The following is a 26,070-nucleotide window of genomic DNA, read 5'->3' on the forward strand; positions in this document are numbered from 1 at the left end:
TGATTAAAGAGCATAAGGCATGTGAGTGGATATATAAACATCCCCCCAACAGCGTGGAACAAGGCAGCCTGCAGAACGTGCGGTTGAAGTTGTCAGCTGCAGATACTTACCCACATGCAGGAATGGAAATACTGGTGACATTCAGCTGGTTTTGGTCTGCTGAAGTATTTTTGTTTGGGGTTGGGGTATTTTATTATTGGTTTTGGGTTTAGTTTAATTAAGAAGATGACAGACACCATACAACTTCTGCACGGAATTTATAATGGATGGCTCTGTCTGTACTTGGTACTTCACACAGATATACCACAGCAAGTAGCTTCAGGCAAGTTTTCACATGTAAGATTTGGATTTTGGCATTGTAGGTCACTTCTGTGTATGTCCCCTCACAGAGACATTCTCTGAAAGCAGCCAAAGCTACAGCATCCCTGTCTGATGTTGTTACCTTTCCAAAAGATTCTTTAGCAAAATGACGTGACGAGGCGGTCTTGGGATTCTTACGTTTCTGAAGTGCTGCGAAGGCTTTAGAAAGAACTTTTTTAACTTATTGAAACAGTTCTAGCCCAAAAAAATTAAAAATATGGCTCACTGCTGAAATTACTCAATGAAAAGCAAAAAAAACATAGGGCTCTGTTTTGATTCAAAATCATGAAAAATTACATGTGGGGCTAGTCCTGTCCAGATTTTCAAGAGGGTTAAGAAGAATTGTATGAAGAGATTTCTGCTCTTTGCACAAGGAGGAACCAATATTCTTAGCCTTTTGTACCAGGGTGGCAAAGGTCTGGGTTTGATGTTGCAGATTTTCCCTGTGGTGTAGTAAGGAGAACTTGCAAACTGGACACTGGCTGTAGGAACAGACCTTTAAATGGTTTTCTTGAATATTGAAAATACTGAGCAAAACTGCTGACTCTCAACAGTCAGAGGAAGTGCAGACTTGCATGAACCTTCATGCCCCACAAAAAAAGTAGGCTTATTTTGAGTATCTTGTAGTGACATAGTTATTTGCCCTTGTGCTAAGACAAATGTAAGGTTTGCCTGGCCATCTAAACAGAAAGGCTCTGGAGAGGTTTGTGTGCACAATGTCTTGGGAGAAGCACATTTTGTCTCAGAAGGACATATCATCCTTCCACATTACTAAACAATCAGTGTTTTCATTTTTAGATTTAAATGCACTTGCCCAAGACTGTTGGCATCTCTTTCTAGCCCCTCATTGCTTTTAACTTCACTCCACAATTGTAAAATGATGCAGCTTTGAAGTTGCCTGCACAGGAAAGTGAAAGCCTTTTTATTCTTCTGAGTAAGAGTAACCACATGAGGACTTAACGTGCTTTAAGTCACATGCAACGTGCTTCATATGTCTAATTGATTTATCTCAGCTTTCCCACATGTCCTCACACAGGCATGCCTCAATGCAGCTTGAAAGGAGGGAGTGCAGCCTCCTGGCTGAAAGCTGATGGTAAGTAATTAAACCTAGCAGCAGTGAGAACCCCTGAGACAAAATCTTTGGCAGTTTTCTACACCATGTAGTGAGCTTGGGTCACCAAGGGCCTGTAAATAGCATCATAATGACTGGTTCCTCAGCAGGGATAAACATGTGCTTTGAGTTTTCTAAATGATTCAGAGGCATGCTGTGAGATAACTACTGATAACAAGCAGATGTGAAGTTTGCTTTTCAAGACAGGGAGGCTGAGGGGGAAAGTCAAGTTAGATTTTAGCTTATGGACCTTAGAAAGCCTGATATTTGAACATCATTAAAGCCTTTTTTTTTCCTCAGAGGAGGAACTCAGTTGTATCTGATGAAGATAGTGCTGTTTTAAACCAGATCTTGTCAAGGCTAGTGGAATAACTGTAGACAAAGCTTTCTCTGAATTTAAACCCAAAGATAAAAGTGGCACCTCACCTTTCAGGATTAGGAATGTTGTATAATTTCAAAATCTATTTTACATTTTGCCAGTGCCTTTCTGAAAGCTTTTTCAAAACTTGCATATGGATTAGTCTTTTTTTTTGTTTGGTTTGGTTTTTATTTGAGGGTGCCCAATTGTTGAAGGATGTATTTCGTCATACCAGACAGGAGGACACAAAACAAAGGTGCTGAGCTGATGTGCCTGTACTCAGTGGGACAGGTGCAGTGGTGCTGGGAGTGCAGGGAGAGGCTCAGTGCTAACTTGGGGCTCCCAGCCCTGTGTTTCACATCACCAGCAGTGATACACGAGCACTAGGACGGTGCATTTGTGAGGCATCAAAGGAAATCTGTCAGTGTCCCCAGTCAGGTTCTCCATTCTTTCTCAGGGAGGTTTGGAGTTTTGGTAATTCTGCACAAGTGAAGTAATGTAAAGAAACTGCATCTCTTGGCATTATTTAAAGAGCCAAAGACCATGTCAATATTCTTTCCTTAATTACAAGAGTTCACAGCAAACTGAAAGGTGAGATCAAAGCTGTTTCAGTGTTCAAGGAGAGAGTGAACTATTTAGTTAGAAAAGTGTTTGCAGACATCATTAATCCACAGTGACTTCTTTGAAACATGTTGGAATAGTTGTGGGGATGGATTTTTTTAAAAACAATTTTTGGGTATGTTTAGGAGTTTGCTTTTAAATGGCTCACAGTACTTTAAACCCCCTTTTTTTTTTTTCCCTGAAACAGCAGTAGAAGAGGAAAAGTTTCTCCCTATCCTTCCTTGAGGGGCCAGACAGAGAGGGAGAGAAATGAAAAGAGTTCTCCAAAGCATACTGGGGCTCATCAGTTGCTATACCTGTCTGGTGCCTCTTCAGTTTCTGCTGTGTCCCAGATTTCCCAACAGAAATGCACTTGTTCCTCCTGTGATGTGAGCTCCCAGGCTGAAGGTGCCCCCTGGGGATGCACATGCCTGTGTGGCAGCTCAGCCCTTGTCTGAGGCTGGAAGGAGCCAGGTCTTCAGGCACTGTGGGGCACAGTTTGGGCATAGCTGGCCTGACACCCCTCATTTCACAGGCACACGTTCCAGCTGAAGCACAGGTACTACAAGCAAGAGAGAGGTACATGGGGTGACTTTCCTGGTGCAACGGGAAAACTGAATTCAGATAAACATCTCTTCAAATGCAGTAAGGGAACAAGCATGGCATATTATTGCTGCTTTCCTTTCTGGTCTTCTACAGAAAGAATATCCCAGCATGGGATCTTGGGCAGCCTCTGTGTATTCAGGAAGTTATCCATGGGGCATCTGTATATTTGCTCTTTGCTGTTGAGTTGGTTTCCATGAGCACGAGCACAGTTACTGGCTGTTGTGAGCTACCTTCTTCAGCCTGTCCATCAAAACTCCTTTTTATGGTCATACAGTTTGGTGCAATTAATGGTTTTCAAGAGCCTAGAATGCTTTAAAAATGCATAGGCTCAGAGCTTTACAATTAGAGGGGACCATCATGATAATGAAACCTGACCTTTTTACAAAATACAAGACAGCAGAATTGCTGAACAATTCCCATCATTCTTTTTTCCTGTAGCTAAAGCATATCTTAATAAAAGACATGAGACCTAATTGTAACATTTCATGCAGCACAAAATCCCTTTTATGTATTTTTCATTGTTTCCCTTTGTTAATCATCATCTCTTACAAGAATTATCAGCTTGTGTCTACTTGGAATATATTTAACTTCACTGTCCACTACATTGGCTTTTATCATGGTTTGTTTCTTTGAAAGCCATGCATTGTCAGAAAGGGTTTCATTTATGAACAAAACAAGAATAAGTCAGCTTAGTCTCATCTTTGATAAACTCAGTAAAATTATATTTTCTTTAACCCCTCATTTTAAGAAAAGTTTTTATCATCCTTTCATCTGTACTGTCCAATTCTTTATTACGTTTCAGTTGCTCAATAAATGGATGCAGAAACAGCATAAACTATTCCAGTACCATGACCAGACACAGTTATACCACATCTCTAATTTTGCTTACAGACTTAGCCATTGCATTTCCTCTCTCCTCATTTACTCTCTCCTCAGTTACAGGGTTTCCTACTGTCAGGCTCTGGTGGTTACCCACACTGCCTTCCCTGCTTGCTAAAACACAGTCACCTATCCCTCCTACATGACTGGGCTCTTGCCTTATATATTTAGTTTGCAATATATTAAAAGAAGACAGTGTTGGATGAGCAAATCCAATTGCCTCACAGCTGCTTTGTAGTTCTGACTCCTCTGTGTTTTCCAAAGTTTGTGTCCTCTGGTGGGGTTTTCAGCCATGATCCACAGACTGGTGAATGCACTACAATTGCCAGATATTTTATGCCATACACACATATTCTCCATATCCTCATGCATCTTTCTGGAGATTATGTTGCCATTTGCAAGGATGTGGTGCTGAATATGGGCTTCATGTCAGGCTGTTTTTGGCTTGGCGCCTCTTTGATGTGTCCTCATTCAATGGCCAGGTGGGCTTGCAGTCTGCACAAAACTTCTGACAGCTGCAGCCTTCAGATAACAAGTGAATCAGCATGGTGGTAGCCTCCTTTTGGTATACAGTCAACATCCATTTCTGTCACAGCTTCCTTACATGACACAATGTTATGTGGGGAAGGCAGATACTCCTCTGAACTTTTGTTGAAGTGGTATTGCCATGAAAATGGGTGGATTAACTGTATCTCCTGCTTTTTGGGGGGATTGAGAGAGGAGGAAGTTTAGAGGGGTGGGTTTTTTGCAAACTTTGTTCTGTAGTGTATCAACAGCCCTCACTGCCAGACTTCAGGCAAAGTAGCTATAAATATTGTACTACCAAGTCATTTGTAATACATTTTAGGTCACACCATTCAAACAGTAACATATTCAGTGCAGTTCCTGTCCAAAATCACTTCCAGGTTAAGGACAGGGCTGTAAGGACATAAGCTGACCCATCAGGCAGCCAGGTGGCAGACTCATGTGCAGTCACTGAATCCTAAAGCCACCAGGGATTTCTGCAGGAGAGTCAGAAGGAGAAGAACATGATGGAGCAGGTCTGGGGCTCTTTGCATGAGGACCAGGTGCTGCTTGGCTCTTGAGAAATGGAGAGATTCCCTTGTGCATACGAAGTTTTACAAGTGAGAGGAGGGAAGGGAAGGCCAGGGTATGAAAAGAGAGACATTAGGGTAGGATGACTCCCCAGGACATCTGGAGTTACTGACAGACCCATGTGTGTGCTGTGGAGATGGGGAAGTGGGACATAGCAGAGGGATGCAGGAAATATGAAGGAGTCACGTGGGGGAAAGGGGGGTAGCAGCTGCTTTGGAGCTCTTCTGGAAGAGGTCAGAAAAAAAATGTAAGGAATCCAGGGGCAAAGGGATTTTAATCATTGAGTCTAGGGGTGGCCAACCTCGGGTTCAAAATTTCAGTAGTAAAAATGTGGAGAAAGCTAACTGTAGAAACTTCTAAAGAAAGAACCTGTGTGACTTCATGAGAGCTTCAGCCTGAATTACAAATCTGAGATGTATATATAAACCAGCAAGGAATGAGCTGATGATATGCACCCTTTTGAAACAATGTGGGAAATTAAGACTTTGTTTTAAGTGCCTATAGGAAGGCTTTCTGGCAGTTTTAACCTCACATTCCATAAGTTTTCACAGGGACAGCTGGAACTGCTGAGCAGGTGGGGTACCAGCAGGAACTGTGGTATATCTAGCTGTGTATGTGTTCATCCAGGGGCGCTTTGGTGTGTGATAGGCATGGCAGGTAAGGTGTCAGAGCCTGCAAATCTCTCAAGGTGTTTGTGAGAGGGGAGATAGGGATGTGTGGAGAAGGCTGGAGATAACACGGGTCACGCGGTTGTTACCTTGTCTGGCTAAAATTTAAGTTGGTTTCAGAGGGCTAATTTATTCCAGCCTGGTTCCTAAGTGTCTGGTATCTACCAAGCTGACTAGGTGAATTAGAAGAGAGGCCTGGGACAGGAGAAGGAGGGAAGCTAAGTCAGGATGAAGGCATGTGAGCCAGAATCCCATTATTCTTCAGCCTTGGGTAAATGATGTGGTATTAATTATGAGATGTTCTGAATGCAAATCACTTCCTAAAACTCTTCAATGAGCTTTTAGATTTTCCTCATATACCACTTTCATAAAGCAGGAATTTTATGTACAGGAGATATTCCAGTTGTGCCTTTTGAATTTGCAAAAAGATGCTCTTTTGCATTAGTTTCTTCTAATGATATTTTCCCCACAGTCCAGGCTTTATATTGATATTTTCAGAGTTTCTTAGGGTGTTCCTGGAAGCACTGCCTTGACAGGGAAGAAGGAAAGGGTACAGAAAGCCTGAGTCCTGGGAAGATATAAGCTGATTTTTAACACAGTTCTTGTTCTGAATTGGTGACCCCTTTTTTGAAGTCCTTTTGAATATCCCACAAAATATATTAAAGCAACAAAACCAGAAATTTTTGACATGGCTTCTACAGTCTATTTCAACCAGTAATATTTTAATTGCAGTATCATATCCTAGGGCTGTTCTGTTTTCACTTGTACTAATTTAGATCTAGAGTTATTACACTGAACTTATCCTGGATTCACATTGATGTTAGAGTTGAAATTTTGGTTAAGAAATAAAAAAATTTGCTCAGAAAGACAGCAAGTTCCATGAAAACCTGTAATTAGGACTTTATTCAGTGTATCTCAGCAATGGAGGGACCACATATTTCAAACTATTACCTGATGGGAGTCAAATTTTGTTTCTGTGCAATTTAAGGTGGACAGCATGACTGGCAGTTTATATTTAAGGACAAAGGTGTAAATACAAAATAAAATAGTCAAAATTTTGCCATCAAGCTTAACAAAATGGCCAATGTGGCATATTTTAGGGCTGAAAATTGGATTATGCTAAGAATCAAAATCTGAGGAAATGAGTTATTGTGAATAAAGAATTTTCAATTGGCAAAAAATGTCATAATTATAGAAAAAAAATCTTCTGTTTTCTGTGCTCACTGAATCACAGTATATTATTGTTTTTGTGAGTTCTGTGTTCATACCAGACATGTAGGGGACAAACTTCTTTTTCTAGAGTTTTTGGTTTGATTCCATCTGGTCAGCCAAAATCAGGATCTCAGCCACTTTTTGATTGACAAAAATAAGAAAGTAACTGGGATTAGTCTAGAGTCTTCAAAACTGGGACCTTTGGCTTTATAGTAATAATAAACCAAATTTCAGAAGAGCTGAACCACCAGCAACTTCAGTTAACCTCCTACCCAGGTATTTAATTTTAAACTCTCTCTTTGATGAATGGTCCCAATTTCAGCAGGAGTTCCCAGGTAATTTTGAAATGTAAGCTGTTTATTTAGTAACTCCCCTGGACCTGGAAGTGCTTTGCATTCCTGTGGGGCAAAATGAACCCTTTTCCATGTTTGACATAGAGCTGAATGGTGTGTCAATACTGAAGAAATGCTTGTCCTGCTGACCAGCACGTTGGAGGCAGAGGAACATATATTTGAAAAACTGCAGTACAGGCAGAACTAGGAAAACCCTTTAATTCCCACTGTCTCCTCATTTTTACCAGCAGTGGTGTTTTAGACTAGATATCCTGAAATTCTGTATTAGAAAACATCTTCCCATAGTCTGTTCACTTGAAAGTCAAAATATATTCATTTTGTCATCAAACAATTGCAGATTTAGGGACAAATTCTGCAGCTTTCTGAGTGCCTACAGCTGCAAGTTGAATTGGCGCATCTGTGCTGCCATATGAATACCAGACTTGATTTATGAGGTGAATTTCCACTACAGAAAATTGTCTCAATTTATGGTAATAGTCTTTTAGAGCTGAATTTCAGTCTGTAATAGCTGCTAAGCAAATTCAATCTGTTAAAATAAATGTACATTCACTAAAGAGTCTTCAGTCAAGCAAAGTAAAAAATATAAATTTTGGAACTTATGTCTTTGCTAGTTTTCACGCACAGCTGAAGGATGAGCTGTTTTCCTTTGATAAAGGGTGGAAAACCAGGGAATGGACATCAGTCAGCACACCAGATTTTGGGCTGAGTTTTATCTGTGTGATGACATTAACTCTGTGAGGCTCCACCGGAGTTGGTACAAGGGTAATTTGGCCTCAGTGCTGTATGAAAGTAAAATAGATTAGTCTGCAACTTACCTTGAAGACAGGGTGAGTCAATGACAACTGGCACTGAATCCAAACACTGAGCCTTAGTGAAAATTCAAGGCAATGGAGTTTTTTTTCACTTTGTAAGATTGCCAGGTACTGTTCAGATGAACTAAGAAGACACAGGCCCTCATTCTTCCTTTTTGCAATACATTAAGCATCCTTGTTGAAGTTTAACAGTGTTCAATTAAGAAGCACCCTCAGTATTACAGTGGCATTTTCCCTGTTAATAAGTGTCAGACTGGAGAATAGAGGATATCTAGGGGCTCAGCCTTCCACAGTTTGCTGCCTGATGGAAAAAGGTGCTAAAACACTAACACACCTACAGGCTTCAGAGAAACCCAGAGTAAGTGTGAACATCCCTCAGACAGTGCCCTGACACGAAGGTGGTCACACATTCCCTGCAATGGCTGTCCCCCTTCCGTGACAGAGTCACTGCAGTTCCCAAAAGCTTCCCTAGAGATTCCCTTACTCCTTCCCCAGCGTGGCAGCCGTGGCTGGAAGCAGAGCAAAGCCGCCCCCAGCTGTGACTAACACAGGGAATGATTCAAGGCTCAGCACACAGGGAGGCAGTTTTCTTGGCTGTAAAAGGCTGATGTGTTGATTGCCTGTTATGCCATGAAAAGCTGTCAAAAGTCCCCCATTTCTGTCTCTGTTCTTTTGCAAGTTCCAGGAGCCTTCCCAGCACGTGTGGATTAAGGAAAGTTTGCAAGAAAACAAGTTTTAATGCTTAAGCTTTTGTGCATGGTTGTCCAGTACTTCCACCAATCTTCCAGGGTTTGATTTATTGTGTCATTCATCATCCTTTTTTGGTTGTAACTAAATTGTCCCAAAATGTTTAATTTCTTTCTCAAAGCAATGGGCAAATACAACAGAAGGGATGCTCAGGATAGGGACAGCAGGGACCAGCTGGATCTCAGAAGTTTTCTGTGAATGTCAAGTGAGCTTCATCTTATGTAGTACTTCAGTAAACAGCTTCTACAAGCCTGTACAAGTTAGCCCTTTTCAGTTTTCTAGATAATTCTTCTGTTTCATATCCTGGTCCTAAATCCTTACTTTCCATACTGTGTTTTTTTAGTAGTCACTAGCATTATCAGCAAATTTTCATTGGTTTAAATAGTAACTCATTCTAGTAAAAGTAGTAAAAATTTAGTATAATTATGTTTTCCAAAACTGTTTTAATTGACTGAAATACTGTTGTTCCCTTGTACTTTTCCATACTCACTTCTATACCCTTCAATGAAAAAGTTGGACTTCAGCAAGAAGAGTTTTCCTCCAGAATTTGGCTGAGAGCTCTAAAGAAGGTCCAGCAGACTGGAAGAACCAGCTTTAAAGAAAAAAAAAGGGGTCAAGATGAGAAATGTGTCCTTTCACCCCTACATAAGAGACATATACTTGACTCGGTTGTTGCCTCCCAATGTGGATATCTGTGCCCTCTCTGGGGAAAAGCAACAACACGGTAGTTTTGTCTAACAAACCAGGTCAAAGATAACTCACCAAAGCTCTTAGCATTTGCTGGCAGTATTAGAGGGCCATTATTCAACATAATGAACTATCCTGGAGCAGTTTCTTCCCCTCTATTAATACAAGTAGGCTTTTAATTAGCTTCTAGCTTTTATTCCTTTGGATAATTTTTTTTTTTTCTTGAACCGACTTATTACCTGCTTTATAAGAAAAAAACTAAACCTCCTTGTGTTCCAGCATACACTGAACCTTATCACCTGCTGTCTCCATCCAGTGCCATAAAACATCTGGGAAGGTTATCTGTTTTAATTCTGAGCTCAGTTGGATCTGAAAGACACATCTCCCTTGGGGCAGTGAGGCATCTTGTCATCACCATGAACTTCCCCTAGAGACATATTTTCTGTGCAGCAGGCCAGAGCACAGCCACACGTATTTCCATCTGTAGGGATTAGAGCCAAGGCACTTAACTACTCTGACCTCTTGTGTGTGATAGGCTGTGCACTTCTATCCAGTTACTCCTGTACAAAGTCCAATGACTTTGTTTTTGGCTAAAGCATATCTTTTAAATGAGGAGTCAAGCTTGATCTAAAGGCATTAAAGTACAGGGAATCCCCTGTGATGGTAATTTGTTCCAGTTGTAATCACCCCCACTGCTTCAATTTCTGCTTTTTTTCCAAGGAGAGTTTCTACCTCCAGCTTGTAGCCAGGAACATATGTTACTCCTACCTCAACATCAGAGTGCCCTTTAGTGACAGTGCTCCATTAAAGCACCCAAGTTTGCAGCCAAGACTTCTGGTTTTCTTTTAATTACTGTTTTCTTCCAAGTATGAAAAGCATCTGGCTCAATTTAAGGCTCTCACTGTAAACCCCAGACTCCTGGTAAGACTCGTAGTGGTGGAAACACCTGGTGTGACTTGCAGCCTACCCATAAGGGACACCAGGGTCATGAGATCAGTGGCAGCTCCCTCCAGTTTGTGCTGCCTTGGAGGCAGTGGCTCTCAAGACTCCTGACCCCATCAGAAGCTGCCCTTGGCCACCAGCTCCAGGAGATTTTCTCTCAGCCTTTGAATGACTGGTGTGGCCCTGGAGCTGTAGAGCTGGTCCAAGGTTGTCCAGCCTCCAAGTGCTGTCTCCAGCACAAGAAGCTGGAAGCCACAGCAGTGAGTTGGGCTTTCCCAGTCCGTGTGTTGAGCTGAGTTCTCATCAGTGCTGTGGTGGCCAAGGCTGGTCCAGCTGCCAGCTTACTGTAGCAAGCTAAGGAGCTGGCTCTGCCCTTTTGTCCTCAACATCACAGTGGGAACAGTTTGGTGGCCTTCTTGTCATCTCACTTGTTATCTTCTTTGGGGCCACTGCTCTCCACACACAGCACACAGGATTTGTGATTTTGTTTCCACCATTCTCCTAGATACCCTGATATTCACTTTCCTGTATGTGGTCCCAGTTCAGCTTGTGACTCAGCTTGCTTGAATGGCTGCCCTGTATTCATCATTATGTTTAGTTATGCAGTAAGTTTTGTGCTCCCTTGGGAAACCTATAAGGTTTGTGTCTGCAACTGAGAGTGGCCAAAGAAGGATTTCCTGCAAAGCTGTGTGCCATTTTCAGACAATCCAAAATATTATGGAGCAGCTAAGCAGTTTACTAACTAATGAAATAATGATTAAAAATTAAGTGCTCTTCTGTCCTCTGGCTTCTGTCCATGTACAGTAAAATTTTGACCTGAGTTTGCTCATGCACCTTGGCAGAACACTTAGAGGAAATTTCTGTGAGTTCATTTGAATTTCTTTAACAAAGCACTCAGCAAAACAAGGAGTGGAAGAGAGAAGAACCTGCATAACAAATTATACTACCCAGTTTCTGCAGGAGTGTAACGCTTTTTGCTGGGCATATCCTCTCTCATCTTATGGCACAAGAACTACCAGGGCATTTGTCAAGCAGTTTAATCTATTTTAACTGTGCAACACAGTTCATCTAAAAATTTACAGACATTGATCTCACCAGTAAAAAATAGTATTCATATAGTAGAATATGAAGAAACTGAATACATTAATTCTCCTTAAAAATATTTTTTGAACTCTTAGTTTTCACAGCTTTGAAGTCTGTCTAAACTGTTTAAATAGAGTGATGCATTGTTCAAATGAGATGGCAAACAAGATGCCATCTTTTCTTGTGGATCAGGAAAGAAGTGGAGAACAAGAGGAACATGCAAAGTAGTGAAAACTCTTAGTCTCTTAAGTGAAAAAGCTACAGCAAATGTGTTCAAATAATTCTTCCTTTTGGAGATTGGAGTAAGATTCAAAGTATGAGGAGGTACAAAGTGTACTTAACAAACAAAGTCCATATTTCATTGAAAAAGAAGGTTCTGCTCACACTGAAAACTCTGCTTTTTGTGATGTGTGCCTTTAGCTATAGTTTATGGTTTTCAACATTTCCAGCTCTGCTTTTCAGGAGGACATAGTTCAGCCATGGAAAAAATTTGTACTGGACTGAAACCTACCATACAAGGAACTAGCCAAGAAATAAATGTAGTAAGTCAAATAAAACTGCGGAGAAACAGAATTTTTAGAAAATATTTTTACTCTTAATACATGAAAATTATTCTTCAGCCTATTACATATAAACCCCAGAGCACTACTGGGACTTTGTGCCTGAGGATTCCAAAGACACAAGGAAGAGTTATTTTGTATTTTATTGGATTTTCCCTAAATAGGTTACAGTATCATGTGTTAATTTTTTTAATGCAGAGTTTCCACTGAGCTGCCAATTTGGCTGCTTCACCTGCTCTTCTGTTTTATGCTTTTAGCTTGTCATGGAACAAAAACCATTTTCCAGCTCCCTGGCTGAGTGATACACCTGCACTGGTGTAAATTGCATGTAAGTCTGTGGAAGCCAGAGAGGTTGCACTTGTGTAACTGGAGCTGTGATAGGGAACAAGAGTGTTTAGTGCAGTTTAGTGCTAAAATCATTTGACACTTGCTTTGAACAAATAAATTACAGTGTTTTCACACTTAGTTGGAAAGGCTGTGGGTCAAGGGTGTGATGTATTTCTCTGCTGGAGTTCAAAAGAGCAGCTGCAGAGTATGGCATAAATAACACCAGATATGGACCTCTTTGAGAGTGAAAAGGCAAGATATATTGACCTTGAAGTCAAATATTGACCCCAGATTTGTTTCAGTCTTTTTTTTTTCTCTTCAAGGACCAATAAATCTTGGTATTTGGCAAAAAACCCCAAGAATGGAAATGCAAATTCAGGTTGGACACAAATATGATCAATTCTATTAGCTTTCTAAGTTCTTGCCATCTTTTACAGAAAGTACAGAAAGGGACTATTTTCTTTGTATTTTTAGTGGTATATCATATCAAAACAAGGAAACTGATAATTACAGCCATTATTTGAGAACTTCAGCATTCCTCAGAGAGTTAAAAGTGTGGTAAAGTTACAAGTGTAGAAGAACATTGGAAATCAGTGAGAAAGTTCTACAGCAGATATGTAGGTTTGCAGTCCAAAAGTCTTTGGCATTAACTTCAGGCAGAATAATTTTTCAAAATGAGCTTAGACATCTTGACTGAGTTCACTCAGCTTTCTTCTTCCCTCCTCCCTGAATAGTTGTCCTCCCAAGTTTTAGTTACCTTGGGATTGCTTTCACTGAAACACAAGCTAATATTTGGTTTGGGGTTTATTATTGCACAGGGTTGTACCTGTCACAAGAACTTTTAATAATATATTTATGCATCAACTAGGGAAAAAAAACCCCAAGGTCTCTTTTACAATTTTTTGTCTGAATTAAAATTTACCAATTCCCACTTGTAACTATATATTTATATTATGCCTTCTGCCTCTTAATTCAAGTGCTCTGGGATTTTCTCTCCATTAAAGAACATACCTTTTGTAGTGAAAAGTTCTAAGTTTTTCATTTAGTCTTTTGGGTAAGAAAATTATTTTCTTCAATTTAAGCCTTTTACTGTCAGCCTAAATCCCCTGACAAAGCTTGTAGCGATAAGCCTGAAAAGCACAGTAAGATTTGAGTCTTACCAGACTAAAGACTTGTAAGTTTGACTTAAGTCAAACTTTAAATCAAACTTAAAAGGCTTGTAAGTCCTATGAGGCATGGCTGAGGGAGCTGGAGTTGTTAGCCTGGAGAAAAGGAGGCTCAGGGGTGACCTTATCACTCTCTACAACCACTGAAAGGAGGCTGGAGACACCTGGGGGTCGGCCTCTTCTCCCAGGCAACAAGTGACAGGACAAGGGGACATAGCCTCAAGCTATGACCCCTGCCAAGGGAGGTTTAGGCTGGACATCAGGAGGAATTTCTTAATGGAAAGGGTTGTCAAGTATTGGAATGGACTGCCAAGGGAGGTAGTGGAGTCAGCAGTCCTGGAGGTCCTCAAGAAACAACTGGATGTGGCACTCAGTGCCATGGTGTAGGTGACAAAGTGGAGATGGGTCAAAGGCTGGACTTAATGAACTTGGAGGTCTTTTCTAACCAAAATGATTCTGTGATTCTGAGATTCTTAGTCCTCCATCTGCAGATGTGGAATCTCAGGAGAACCTGGCCTCATGGCAGCTGCCTTCCCCTTGTACTGCTCTGAAGACAGGGATCCTGCCAGGCTTTGTTAAAAAATATTTTGCAAAGACTTGGATCTCCATGATTTCATAGGCTATCAGGGAAAGGATTATAGTAAGGAATGTATGTTTCAGGAAGATAATTATTTTTGCAGGTATTATTATCATTGCTGTTGCTGTTGAAAGTATAGCAATTTTTTCATGTTTAATGGATTTGTCAGCTTCTGTATTTTCGTGATTGCAGTGGAGTTTTCACCTACTTACTACAGTGATTGCATTGACATTAGGAAGGCAGCAGGGTAGGTGCTATGTAGGCAGGTCATATGTTTGTTGTCTAATTGTTGGCTAATTCCTTATCTTTCTGACTGCAGTGTTCTGGATGTCCTGCATGCCTTTTCCTCACTTGTAGATTTAATTCATAATTTCCCAGCATTTGTCAAGAAAGTGCAGATTTGCTTATTGTTTTATTAGGAGGGAAAACACGAATTATGTTCACCAACCATACTCCCACCTCAGTACAGAAGATTTCTTGTAGTAGTTTACAGAATAAAAATTTCCTCTGTAGATAAAGGTGAATATTAACCAGGGAAAAATCCCAGAAATTGTGACAATATTAGGTGGAAAAAATCCATTTTTCGGGGCTGTTTGCTCCTTTCATTGCACAGTCATTACACATTGACACAGGCGTTTGAAAAAAATGTTCTGGTCGCCTGAGGAATTCATTCTAAGTCTGCTTTTTATCCAGGAAATTAGATGCTAGTGAGGTGTGAATGAACCAGGAGACCTTAGAAGTCAGAGATGCTACAGGACATAAGGAGACAGGAGAGTGGGAAGAGGGAAGAACAGAATGAGAAAATTGAAAGATGGGAGCTGCACTGGGACATAATCATTCCTTAACCTAGAGATCCAGCTTCACAGGGGAAAAGTTCCACTTTGAAAAGATAAAATTCTGGAAAAGGAGGCAGAGGGGGAGGTTGGTTATATTGGAGGGTGGAAATAAGATTTATTGTGCCTGCCATCAAGCCTGCAATATTTCTGTAGAAAAAGCCCTACCTTTAGAAAGTGGTTTTAGAAGGGCAGTGAGGTGGAAAATAAATCCAGGCCCTGACAGCTCCTCTCCTTTGGAGGTGATTTAATGCAGAGTCTCAATTCAGCTGAGGGGAGTAAGGCAGCACACTTCCAGAGGAGCAGTGCTTATACCTCGACATAATTTCTCTCCTGTAGTTGAGCATGTAGCCTCAGGAGACTGGGAATGAATTTACAGCCAGTGGATTTGTGACCATGAGCTACGTTCAGTGCAGTGCCTATGGGGTTCCTTTCTTCTCAGCTCAATGTTGGTATCTCAGCCAAGCATTCTTGATGTCACAGGGCAAAGGCTAATCAGAAGTGGCAATTTGCATAATTAAAAGAGTAGAGCAGTCTTCTTTATACCTACTGTTTTCTGAACTCACTTTTTTTTGAGGTCCTACATTCTTCCTTGTGGCCCTCTTCATTATTGGGGTCACCTTCCAAATAACAGGTCTATGTAACTGCTAAGTACCCAGCATGGAGAGAAACACTTTTACCTCTTCTTTTTTCATGCACATGAATCTTTTAAATTCCAAATAATGTCCTCAGAGAGACTTTTCATTTGGAAAAGAGGAGATTTTTATATTAGAATGGTTCTTAATGAAGGCAACAGAACCATTACCACTAAATCCAGAAGAGTGTATAAAGGTATATATATTAATTTGAGGCATCAAATCTTGGTTAATTTTTTTCAATTCTGTTAATGTCAGCATTTATTGCAGCATTTCAACTGGAACATAACAAAACCTGTAGTTGCAGATATATCTGCAGGTTTGATTTTCTGGGTATACTTGTTCAGTCTCAGGCAACAATTTTTTCCTGCTGAAAACCTCATCAAGTGTCTCTGTATTTTTCCCTAACAAAAAAAACCCCATAAATATGGTTTTTATGCTATTAAATATGGTTGAAACTCTATTTTGTTCAGTTCCACCATGTAGTAGATGAGAGAAAAAATCCTGATGAGGAGGGCATGCTGGTTGTACTTCTGACTACTGAGTGAAAATTGGTTTAGATTCATATGAGCTACAAGAGTTTAAAAGCACACTTTGCTGTAACACATGGTATTTTACAATGCTCTTAAATGAATGACCTGCCTCAGCCATGTCAGGGGTGCATGTGTGCACAGAAACTTACATGGAACAGATGGCTGCCAAATACTTCCACTTAACTTGTGAAGGCACATAAAAAATTTAATTTCTGTAGTTAAATGGAATAGCTTTTGTGGCAACATCAGTGGATACAGAAATGTTGCTTTGTTGTGCATGGCTGGAGTTCCCATTGTTTCTTGTTCTTTAAAACAGTGATCCAATGTTTTTAGCATTGCCCTTAAATTCAAAAGTTGCAGAACTGGTAAAAGAACAGGTGAAAGCTTTCTGTGAAGAGCATCATCTTTGCATCTGTGCCCTGGATGACTTCATCATGTCCTTGGTGAGTGGCCCTGCAGCACATGTGGCAGTGCTGTGGTTTTGGCACCTACCACACTCACAGCCATGGAGGGGATAATGTTGCCCTCTTCAAGAAATGTGTCAAAAGCCACAAAGCATGGAGTTAACCACTTTTTCTGCCTACCATTTAGCACCATTACTAGGGTCACTAACACCTAAGTACTGTATTATAAAATTAGAGAATCTTAGGGAAAATACACACTTTGGGTGTATATTATATGGTACCTCTTTTCCTCCTTTCAGTCAAATGTAAATTGAATTAAGGTGAAAAATCAGTTACATTAGTCATCAAATTATATAATCTTAATTAGGATCTATGTTTCATTAGGAAGCATATTTATTTCAGAATGGAAGGCCTGGACTTTTACAAAAATGGCATTACTTTGCCATCTGGCACAACTCTGAGGCACAGATCCCTTCCTTGACTTTGCTAATACTTTGTTACCTCTGGTTTTATCTAAATCATTGAATGGAATATCTTCAGGTTGTCTTAGGAAACTGTTTCACAAACCAAAAATCTGGCTTTGATCTCCCTATAGATCTGGCTATATTTCTTCTTGCAAGTCAGTCTGAATTCTTCTGTATTGAGACAGAGTTTGAGAGAGGCTCTTTATTGTCATGTGTCATGGCTGTCTTGCCTGTCATTGAACAGGTCTTTAATTCATACATAATTTCTATCTTCCTTTAACTGTTCTAGTTTTTCTCTCATCTTTTGAACAGCCTAATTAGATTTTTGGGTTTAGTTCCAGAGACATGCACTGAGTGATCCGTTACTTGATTTTCAGTAACTGAGGACAGACACATCTCTCTTATTCCAGACAGTTATTAAAAAGCACCAGCACTTTCTGAGGTTTGTTCTGGTTTGAGTTTGTCTTTAAATCTAATAGCCTGTGGGATGCTGGACCCTCTGCTGGTGTGATATTCTTACCACATTGTTATGGCTGGACCTTAAGCTAGTGCAAATCCATGATTTTTCATAAAATTTACCACACTGGTTCTTCAGCTCTGTTTGTAATATTTGCCTAACATACAGTTCGGATACACAGCAGTCTTTGCTTACCCTGTGTTGTGGTTGGGCTTTTTGTATCCTTTCAATTAAAATATTTAGTGTTTAATCACAGTAGGACATTGTTTGGTAATACTATATAATTAAATGGTGGTGGTTGTTGAAGTGTATAATTAGGATTTCTGACAATTCATTGTGATTCTCTGGACTGCTGCAAAGAAGAACAAAGCCAGAGAGAAAATGCTGCCTGGGTTATATAAATAAGTGAGAGATGATGGTCAGGCTGAAAATGAGGGTTCTCCCCTCCTTTAATGAAAGGGTTTGTGTACATTACATAGAATAAAGTATTTCTTAGGCTGAAAGCTTTCCAGAGATAATAGTGTTGGCCCTCTGAGACTCTTTATTATGTCAGATGTGGGATTCTGATTTATGGGAAGTGGCCGCTGCCTCCAACAGGCTCAATCTGGTGTGTGGAGGAGAATTTGCTTGATGGCCCCTTTGTGCAGAGCTTTGAGCTGCAGTGTGCAGATCATTAAGAGCTGGGTTTTCCCAAAGTGTCCCAGAGAAGGAAATCCCTCATGTTTACTGAAATACCCTGGGCTTTTGGGACAAAATGCCCCCCTTCCACTTCAGGGGATGCAGGGACAGGGTGAGCCCTGCCAGCGCCAGCATTGCTCCCTCAGTGTTGAGAGTTGCTCTGCAGAGGTGGGATTGTGAAAGTCCTGGTGGAGTCTTCAATTCTCTTAAGCATTAATGAACAACTCCTCCCCATTTCTATTTTTTAGGAGTCTGGGAATCTGTTCTCCTAGAATGCAAGCTGAAAGTCCCACATAATTACATATCTGCAAGAATTGTAGAACAGTTTGGGTTGCAAGGGACCCTTAAAGTTAGTCATCTAGTCCAAATGCTCTGCAGTGATCAAGGACATGTTCCTCAAGATCAGTTTGCTCAGAGCCCTGCTCACCCTGACCTTGAATGTTACCAGGGATGGGATATCTCCCACCTCTCTGAGCAACCTGTTCCTGTTTCACCACACTCAATGTAAAAAAGTCTTTGTTTTATTTAATCTGAATCTACCTTCTTTTGGTTTAAAGCCATTTCCTCTTGTTAGGACAAGAGGCCTGCTAAAAAGTTTGTCCTCATCTTTCTTAGCAGCCCCCTTTAAGTACTGAAAGGCCACAATAAAGTTCCTTTGAAGCCTCCTCTTCTCCAGGTTGAACAGTCCCAACTCTGTCATCCTGTCTTCATAGAAGAGATGCTCCAGCCCTTCTGATCATCATGTTCCTCCCCTGGACCCACTCCAGCAGGTCCATGTCTTTCCTGTGCTGGGGACCCCAGAACTGTACACAGATGGGGTCTCACCAGAGCAGAATAGAGGGGCAGATTGCCTCCCTCCACTGCTGGCTACACTGCTTTTGACACAGCCCAGGATGTGTTTGGCTTTCTGGGCTGCAAGAGCACATTGCCAACCCATGTCCAGCTTTTGTACACCAGCATCCCCAAGTCCTTCTTGGCAGTGCTGCTCTTGATCTGTTGATGCCACAGCCAACCTTGTACATGGAAAGAAAGGAGCACCAGGTGAATAGGAAATCTCGAATGTGAAGCTCAGGATAAAACCACAGGAACTGGTACCACTGGCCCTGGCAGAGGTTGTACAGCCTCTCAAGGCACAAATTCTCAGACTGGGCTTTTGAGGTGTGTTTTCTTCTCTCCAGTGGTTATTGGCACCGCTGCCAGCTGTGTAGCAGGGCAATGAGATTATGCTGAACACTGTAGAAACCTGTGGAGATGGAGTGGTTTGGGTTGGGTCCATTTATTTATTAATTTTGGAAGAAAGAAGCTCTGTGTCTTGCAGTGTTTACTTGAAATCTAGAGTGGCTGTTTCAGCCTGTGTCTTGCTGCCATGCTTCATAATTTTCCACCTGGCATAGGAAAACTGGCACGAGTTTGGTGGATACGTACCCACTGCTTAGATTTCAAGTTTAGCTGCCCAAATTGCTTCCTAATAAATAACCAGAAACTTTTCCAAAGCAAGCATGCTTGCATTTATCCCTATTTGATTACAAAACCAGAAGCAAAACTAGCAAATTCCGGAACAAATGACAGCATGTTTGTGCTAAATATTTTTTCCAATGGCATTGTAAAAATCTGATGATTAAGTTAAGCAGGCTGTTGCAATCCACCTGCCCACAAGCCAGCACTGCACTATTTGGGTGAGCAGGACCATTGCCATTGTGGAGACAGGGCTTGCCAAAACTGTGGAACGGGAGGAGGTGTGGACCTTTATGTATTAGCTAGGAAATATGTAGGGCATCTGTTTACATGTAGCTCAAATTATAGCTTTTACAGTGTAAGAATAGACTCTAAACTGAAGAAATTAGTTTTATCTCAAAGCAATAATTTAAAAAGGCATGAAGCAGTTTCAATTTTTGCCATTATAAAGAACAATTGCTTTCTGAAGTAGGCCAGCATATGGAACTATCAAATCATCAGTTTTGTTCACTGCAACAAAACCATTCCTGAGGGATCATGGGAATTGTTTTTGTGAGAGGTAGGTTAATAACCTGTGGCACAATACAAAAGAGAAGACAAAAATCTCACTGTGAATTTTGTGGCTGGCTGGATCCAGTAATCTCAAACCTATACAAAGTTATTGTTGTCAAAGATGCCGTTGCCTGCTTTTTCTTAGTGTGCTGATATAATATGCTGGGGTTTTGTCATTACCAAAGCTTCTCTGTAAAAAAAAAATACACACACACATATTTTCCCATATATTTGAATATAAATGTGTTTATGCGTATGTGTATATGAAAACACTTATATGCCTGAACTTAAAATCCTCTCTGTCCTGTGAGACAAACTTACTTTCATAAGTGCTAGTCATGCATATTAGTAAACACCTACTGTTGTACACTTGGGTGCCTGAATTTAAGCACTTTAAACCAGTTTTTTCAAAATATTTAGATATTTAAACCTAGAGATGGATTCCTCATGGGATCACCTACTTTTGCTAGTGAGATAGACACCACTGGGAGCTTGTTGCAACTCTGCAAAGTTAATTACCTCTCAGTATTTAAATCCTAATTACACACTGAATCACAGAATGGTTCATGTTGGAAGGGAATCCAAAGATCATGTAGTTTCTGCCTCCCTGCCATGGGGAGGAGGCCTGAATTAGATGTATATAGTTTGCTCAAGTCCCTTTAAATATAGATATTAGATCCACTGCTGTTTTGAAAATATTAACTTTGAGAAAACAATCATTTGAAGGCTGCAAAGTAGGCTTGCAGTCTTCCTTTTGAAATTCAAGGGATGTTATCTCTTTTCAGTGAATCACACTGGGGAAACCCCCTCCAAACTAATGTATTTTCATTTCCTGCACTACTTTTTTTATCTTATCATTATTATTCTTATTTCTTGTCAGGGTTATGAAGGAAACCTTGCAATCTTTGTCAAAATTGATTTGCTAGCAGAAATATTATGAGGCCACCTATGATCTTGCAGCCAGAGCCAAGAAAAGAACAGAGAGGCAAATACTTGTAAAAGAATTATTCAGGAGAAAAAAAAAGTGTGCATGTCTTATTCAAAGATGTGCTCCTGAAGTGTAATACACTTGAGGAGTCAGGCATTTTGTAAGGTGGTTATAAAGAGCAAAGCTATTTAGTCTCCCATTAAAACCATGGAAGAAAATAACAACAACAACAACAACAACAAAAATCCCCCCCAAACAAATAAAACCCAAAAAATCCGGGTCCTCCTTCAGCAAAACCTCTTCTTGGAGCCCAAAAGGAATCTGCAGATGTATACCCCCTGCGTGAGAACAAAGTCTTCAGTCACTGGAATGCAATGCTATAAAAACAAATACTACAAAGCCTGGTAACAGGGGGATGTCTCACTTGCATATTTTTTTGTGAGCATTTTGGTTTGCAGAGAAGGGGGTCCCCAAAGCATGTGAGCCAGCAGGATCTCTTTGTACTAGGTTGCTCTCTGTTTGGCCAGATGTCTTCCCAACAGTGAGGCAGAAAAACCAGAGCTCTTATTAAAATAAGTCAGGGAAAGGAATGGAAAAAGGCATATGTCCAGTGAAACGAGGCACATTGTGTCCCATCTGATATTTATTAAACATTGATCAAATCAGCAGTGAGAAATGCACGTCATGCGGAAGTGACCCCAGCTCCCTGGGTTTGGAAGGCAGTGACAAATGTCTGGGAGCAGAGCAGCATTGAAAACACGTGTACAGGACACAGACAGGAGTGTGCTGCACTGGGAGCATCATTAACAAATGGAGAAGAGCTGACTTCAGCTGAGAACGCCCTTTTGCAGGTTTTACATTTGTTCTGTCAGTGGGATGTGTATGTAGGGTCCTTCCCTTTCCATATAGTCTGCAGCTTTCTAGATGAAATGTGATACATGTCCTGGAAGAATTCTGCATTTTATGTCAGTCATAACAGCAAGCAGTCTCATGGATAAAATTGGGGGAGTTCTGCCAAATTAAAGCCCGAGCATGGGCTCCTTCAAAAATCAACTCACAGCTTTTGTGGTAAACCTGCATGATTTCATGCCAGCCTGCTGGGTTTTGTGTAATCACAGTAAGCATTTTTAATTGACTCACATTTGTTGTTGCTTAATATTTTGGCTATCACATCTTTTGAGAACCACCTTTGAATAAAAATGTGTCCTCACAACATGAACTAAATGCATCGCCTATATCAGAACAATCTTATTTGGGCATGATCCTTAAGTGAGGTAGTGGGGATGAATAACAGGGCAAGCTGAAGTCAGGGTGTGTGCTTGGGAATTTGGGGAGCTCTGATTATACTGGAGTTCATCCCTACACAGAGAAGGTTGCATTCATGGCTTTTGCATATAGCCTGATGTATTTAATTGCTCAGAAAGACATCAGAATGACTCTTCCAAATCAGGAAGAGTACCTGTATCTTTGGTATTTTTGTAGTAGTTTTTATATGTTTAGTAAACTAGAAAGTCCTGTGTTACTAGCAGCAGAGTTAAGCACTACATGTTTGTAATAAAGAGCAAATATGATTGTTCTGAAAGACTTTACTGTATCCCAGGTAAAAGAAAACAAAGGAGTCTGTTAGAGCTCCCTGGCTTTTCACTCCAGCCCTGGACTTGGGTTGTGTTAGATGAGGGTAGCAGGGGTTCATTGGCAATCAGAAGTAGTTTTAGGCTGACAGGCAGAAAGCCCCAGTAAGGAATGCAGTACACAGTTCCAGGCCAGTTAGTTAATGGAATCACTCCAGCCTGTATGATTGTTTTAGTATGATGTCCCTGTGTTATTGATACCAACCGTCCTGGGCTGTAAAAGGATGGAGAGGTCTGGCTTTTGTTGGGGTGCTGTTCTGATGTCAGTTTGAAATACACAGAAATGAAAAGTTCTGAAAAGCTGAAGTGCTGTTTTATTGAACCAGAGGTAGAGAGGGTTGAGAAAGTGAAACTGGATCCCTGTGAAGTGCTGGAACATACATGATGCTTGATGCTGAACTGCAATACACCCAGTGACATCGGTGAAGTTTCAGCTCGTTACACTACCCAGGAAGCCAGAGTACAGTGACAGAAAGCAGGTCATGTCATAAAATGAGTAATCTGACTATGAGACACTTATCAAGTGAAACTTTTCATTGTGCAATTGCTGCCAAAGGCTTTGTTTTTACTTCTGCCTTTCTCTGTGTTTTGTACCTCTGTAGTCCATCATTTTTCCCAGATTAAGATCTAGGCCCGTTTCAATTAACATTAAAATAAGAAGGATCAAGCTTTCTGTTTGTCTGTGTATTTAGAAAGTGAATGTGACATGAGTTTTGCCCCAAATTTGTTTTTGGATATGTGGAACTTTTAAAGACAACCAAATTGGAATTTTAAACCCTTCCATGAGAAGGAGCCTTGCATTTAGGGCACAGGGGCTCAATGACCCCATTAGTACTGGCTAAGGCCAGCAATATGGTATTCCAGACACCACCAAGTTCCCACTGTGAGATCATTTCAGTCTCTAAATACCTATTGCAAACCTTTAGAAAACTGCACTTTCCCTTTCCTGCTTTTTCAGCAGTTAGAGCTTCCTCACCAGCAAACTCCTTGAGACCAAAGAAAGCAAGTCAGCCCATGCATCAGGATCCACAAGCAAACCTGACTACTGAATTATGGACCCTTCACCTTTTCTTTTGTGGCACAGGAGTTACCACCCTTCCAAATCCAAGTCACCAATAACTGGGCTATGGAGCTGCCTGTCTCTGTGCCAGCTCCCTCCCTTCCCACCCCACGGGCAGAAGAGAAGCCTTTACCCTCTGGAATTTCTGTTCTTGAGTTTATGCTTATAAGCCTTTGTCTCGTTTTCCCATAATGTTCTTGAAAAAAGAACCACATGTTCCCAGCTGGTCTTATGCCTAAACCACAAAGAACCCAAATCTATGACATCACTTTCATCACATGGCAACAGAATGTGATGTCACACCTGAAAAGTTTAGAAAAAACATATGATGATGTAATGTGGAAAAGACCTGAAAAATATGCATTTCTGCCTTACCCACAGCAAGTATATGTGCAGAGAGGATTGAAGAAAATGTCTTGTCAAATAAACTGTATAAATCCTCTTCCTCCATTGCTCCAATATGGTAATCCTTCCTTCTTCAAGTACCTTAGGTTTAAAGGAAGCCATTGGAAAATGTCATTGGAGAGAGAAATGCAGTTGACTTAATTCATTATGTTGGTCACCCATCCTTCTTGAACCCAGGGGAAGTGGCCTGTGCTTTTCTCTTAAAAAAAAATGAAAAATAGAAAAACACTCTGCAGAAGGTAATGAGTTTGGAAAAGTAAAATCATCTGTGTGTTAGGCCTCAGGGGAAATATAAGTTATTCATAAAAAGCTACAGAGCAAGTTTTGATTAGTTAAGTAATCTGGTACATAGAATTTATTAGAGCTTAAAGCTTTCCTGTGGGACTCCCCTAATAGTACACAAGTAGAGTGAAATATCAAAGAAATGCATTTTCTGACAGACACAGAAATTTCGGTTAATCCTGGCCTGCTTAGCGCACCTTGGAAAGATGGATAAATCCCGTCTGTTTCTTCCAGCACATTGCTCCAGTTTTCAGGTTTTTACACATTTGTGCTTCTGATTAATAACCCATGCTCCCAAAACTCTTGAGCTATTCCCAAGGAGCACAAAAGAGGAAAATAGGAAAATTGCTTCCATAATAGACTCAAAGATATCAAGCTGTTCTGGAAAAAAGTTTAAATATAGAATAGTAAAGCTCTGGTTTCTTTCATCAATTTGAGGCCATTTTTCTTAAGCTTGCCCACAAAGAGAAATTCACCAGAACTTTTTCTGTGGATGAACAGATCACTGTATCAGTAATGCATCCCTTCTTTTCTGTGGAAATAGTGTTCTCCAAAACCCCTCAAAAATATGCAAAAAGTCTCGTGGAAAGAAAGTGTTTGCACGGTAACTTTCTGTGGTGCTTGTTACAAAGCAGAACTACTCCTACCAGACTTTCACAATGCTCTTCTTTTTCTGTGGTTTTTTTTTCTGCCAGAACATTTCTTGTGTCCTATTGCCCCCATAGGGATATCAAATGCTAAGAGAGAGCTGCTGCGGTGTGATGCCTGACAGAGGAGATGCTAATAAAGGTTTTATTTCCAAAACTCACCAGAATCTTGTTAGCACAATCAGAAAATAGCCACCTCTCAGGAGAGCCAGAGGTTGTCCAGTGAAGCAGAACCTACTTCTCTTACACATGCTAAAATCCCAAAGTGATTGTTTCACTGAGCAGATGTTCTAACCACTGTGAATTTTTATCCTGGCAGCACAGGCAAATAGGAACCCCATATGTAAACATCACCTGCTGAGATAAATAATTTCCACTTTAGAAAACAGAGGAAAGGAGATGGGGAGACAAACCCAGCAATGTGTTCTTTGCCATTGTTTTAAATTTCTTTAAATTTTCTGTTGCAGGTATTCAGGAGGGGAGCCAATGTACCAAGTGTAAAAATAACTGGGCACTGAAGTTCTCCATCATCTTATTATACATTTTATGTGCACTGTTAACAATCACAGTAGCCATTCTGGGATACAAAGGTATGTATGTATGCATTGAGACCAACATTTCACTTTCAGGCAAGCATCCAAACACATTGTCACTTATTAGCTAGCCAGGCAATTTGTCACGTTTTAGCCTAAATGTCAGTACTTGGGCAATGTTGGCTTTTTGTATGTACATACCAACAAACTACAACCTTAGAATTTCACTTTCAAATAACTATGAAATTTTGAAACCAGACTAGACATTTGAAAGGGAAGTGGAAACAAAATGATCATTCCTCCACCAAGAAGGAGTACTGGAAGACACAAAGCTGTGTAACATGTGCAACAGCCAGGAATATCTTACTAATATAATATTTATCACAGGAACAAAATGTAGTATCAATATTACTTTGAAATATCTAGAAGA

General features: G+C 40.5%; 1 protein-coding gene across 1 annotated transcript in view; it reads left to right on the plus strand.

Annotated features, from left to right (window-relative positions):
- COLEC12 (collectin subfamily member 12) overlaps positions 1-26,070 on the plus strand; it is a 96,743-nt gene that overhangs the window by 51,826 nt on the left and 18,847 nt on the right. The window contains exon 3 of the mRNA XM_066562266.1: positions 25,575-25,697. Within this exon, the coding sequence (XP_066418363.1) occupies positions 25,575-25,697 (123 nt within the window). The remainder of the gene's footprint in view (positions 1-25,574; positions 25,698-26,070) is intronic.

This window comes from Molothrus aeneus, chromosome 1, assembly GCF_037042795.1.
Source record: "Molothrus aeneus isolate 106 chromosome 1, BPBGC_Maene_1.0, whole genome shotgun sequence".
Lineage (NCBI taxonomy): Eukaryota > Metazoa > Chordata > Aves > Passeriformes > Icteridae > Molothrus > Molothrus aeneus.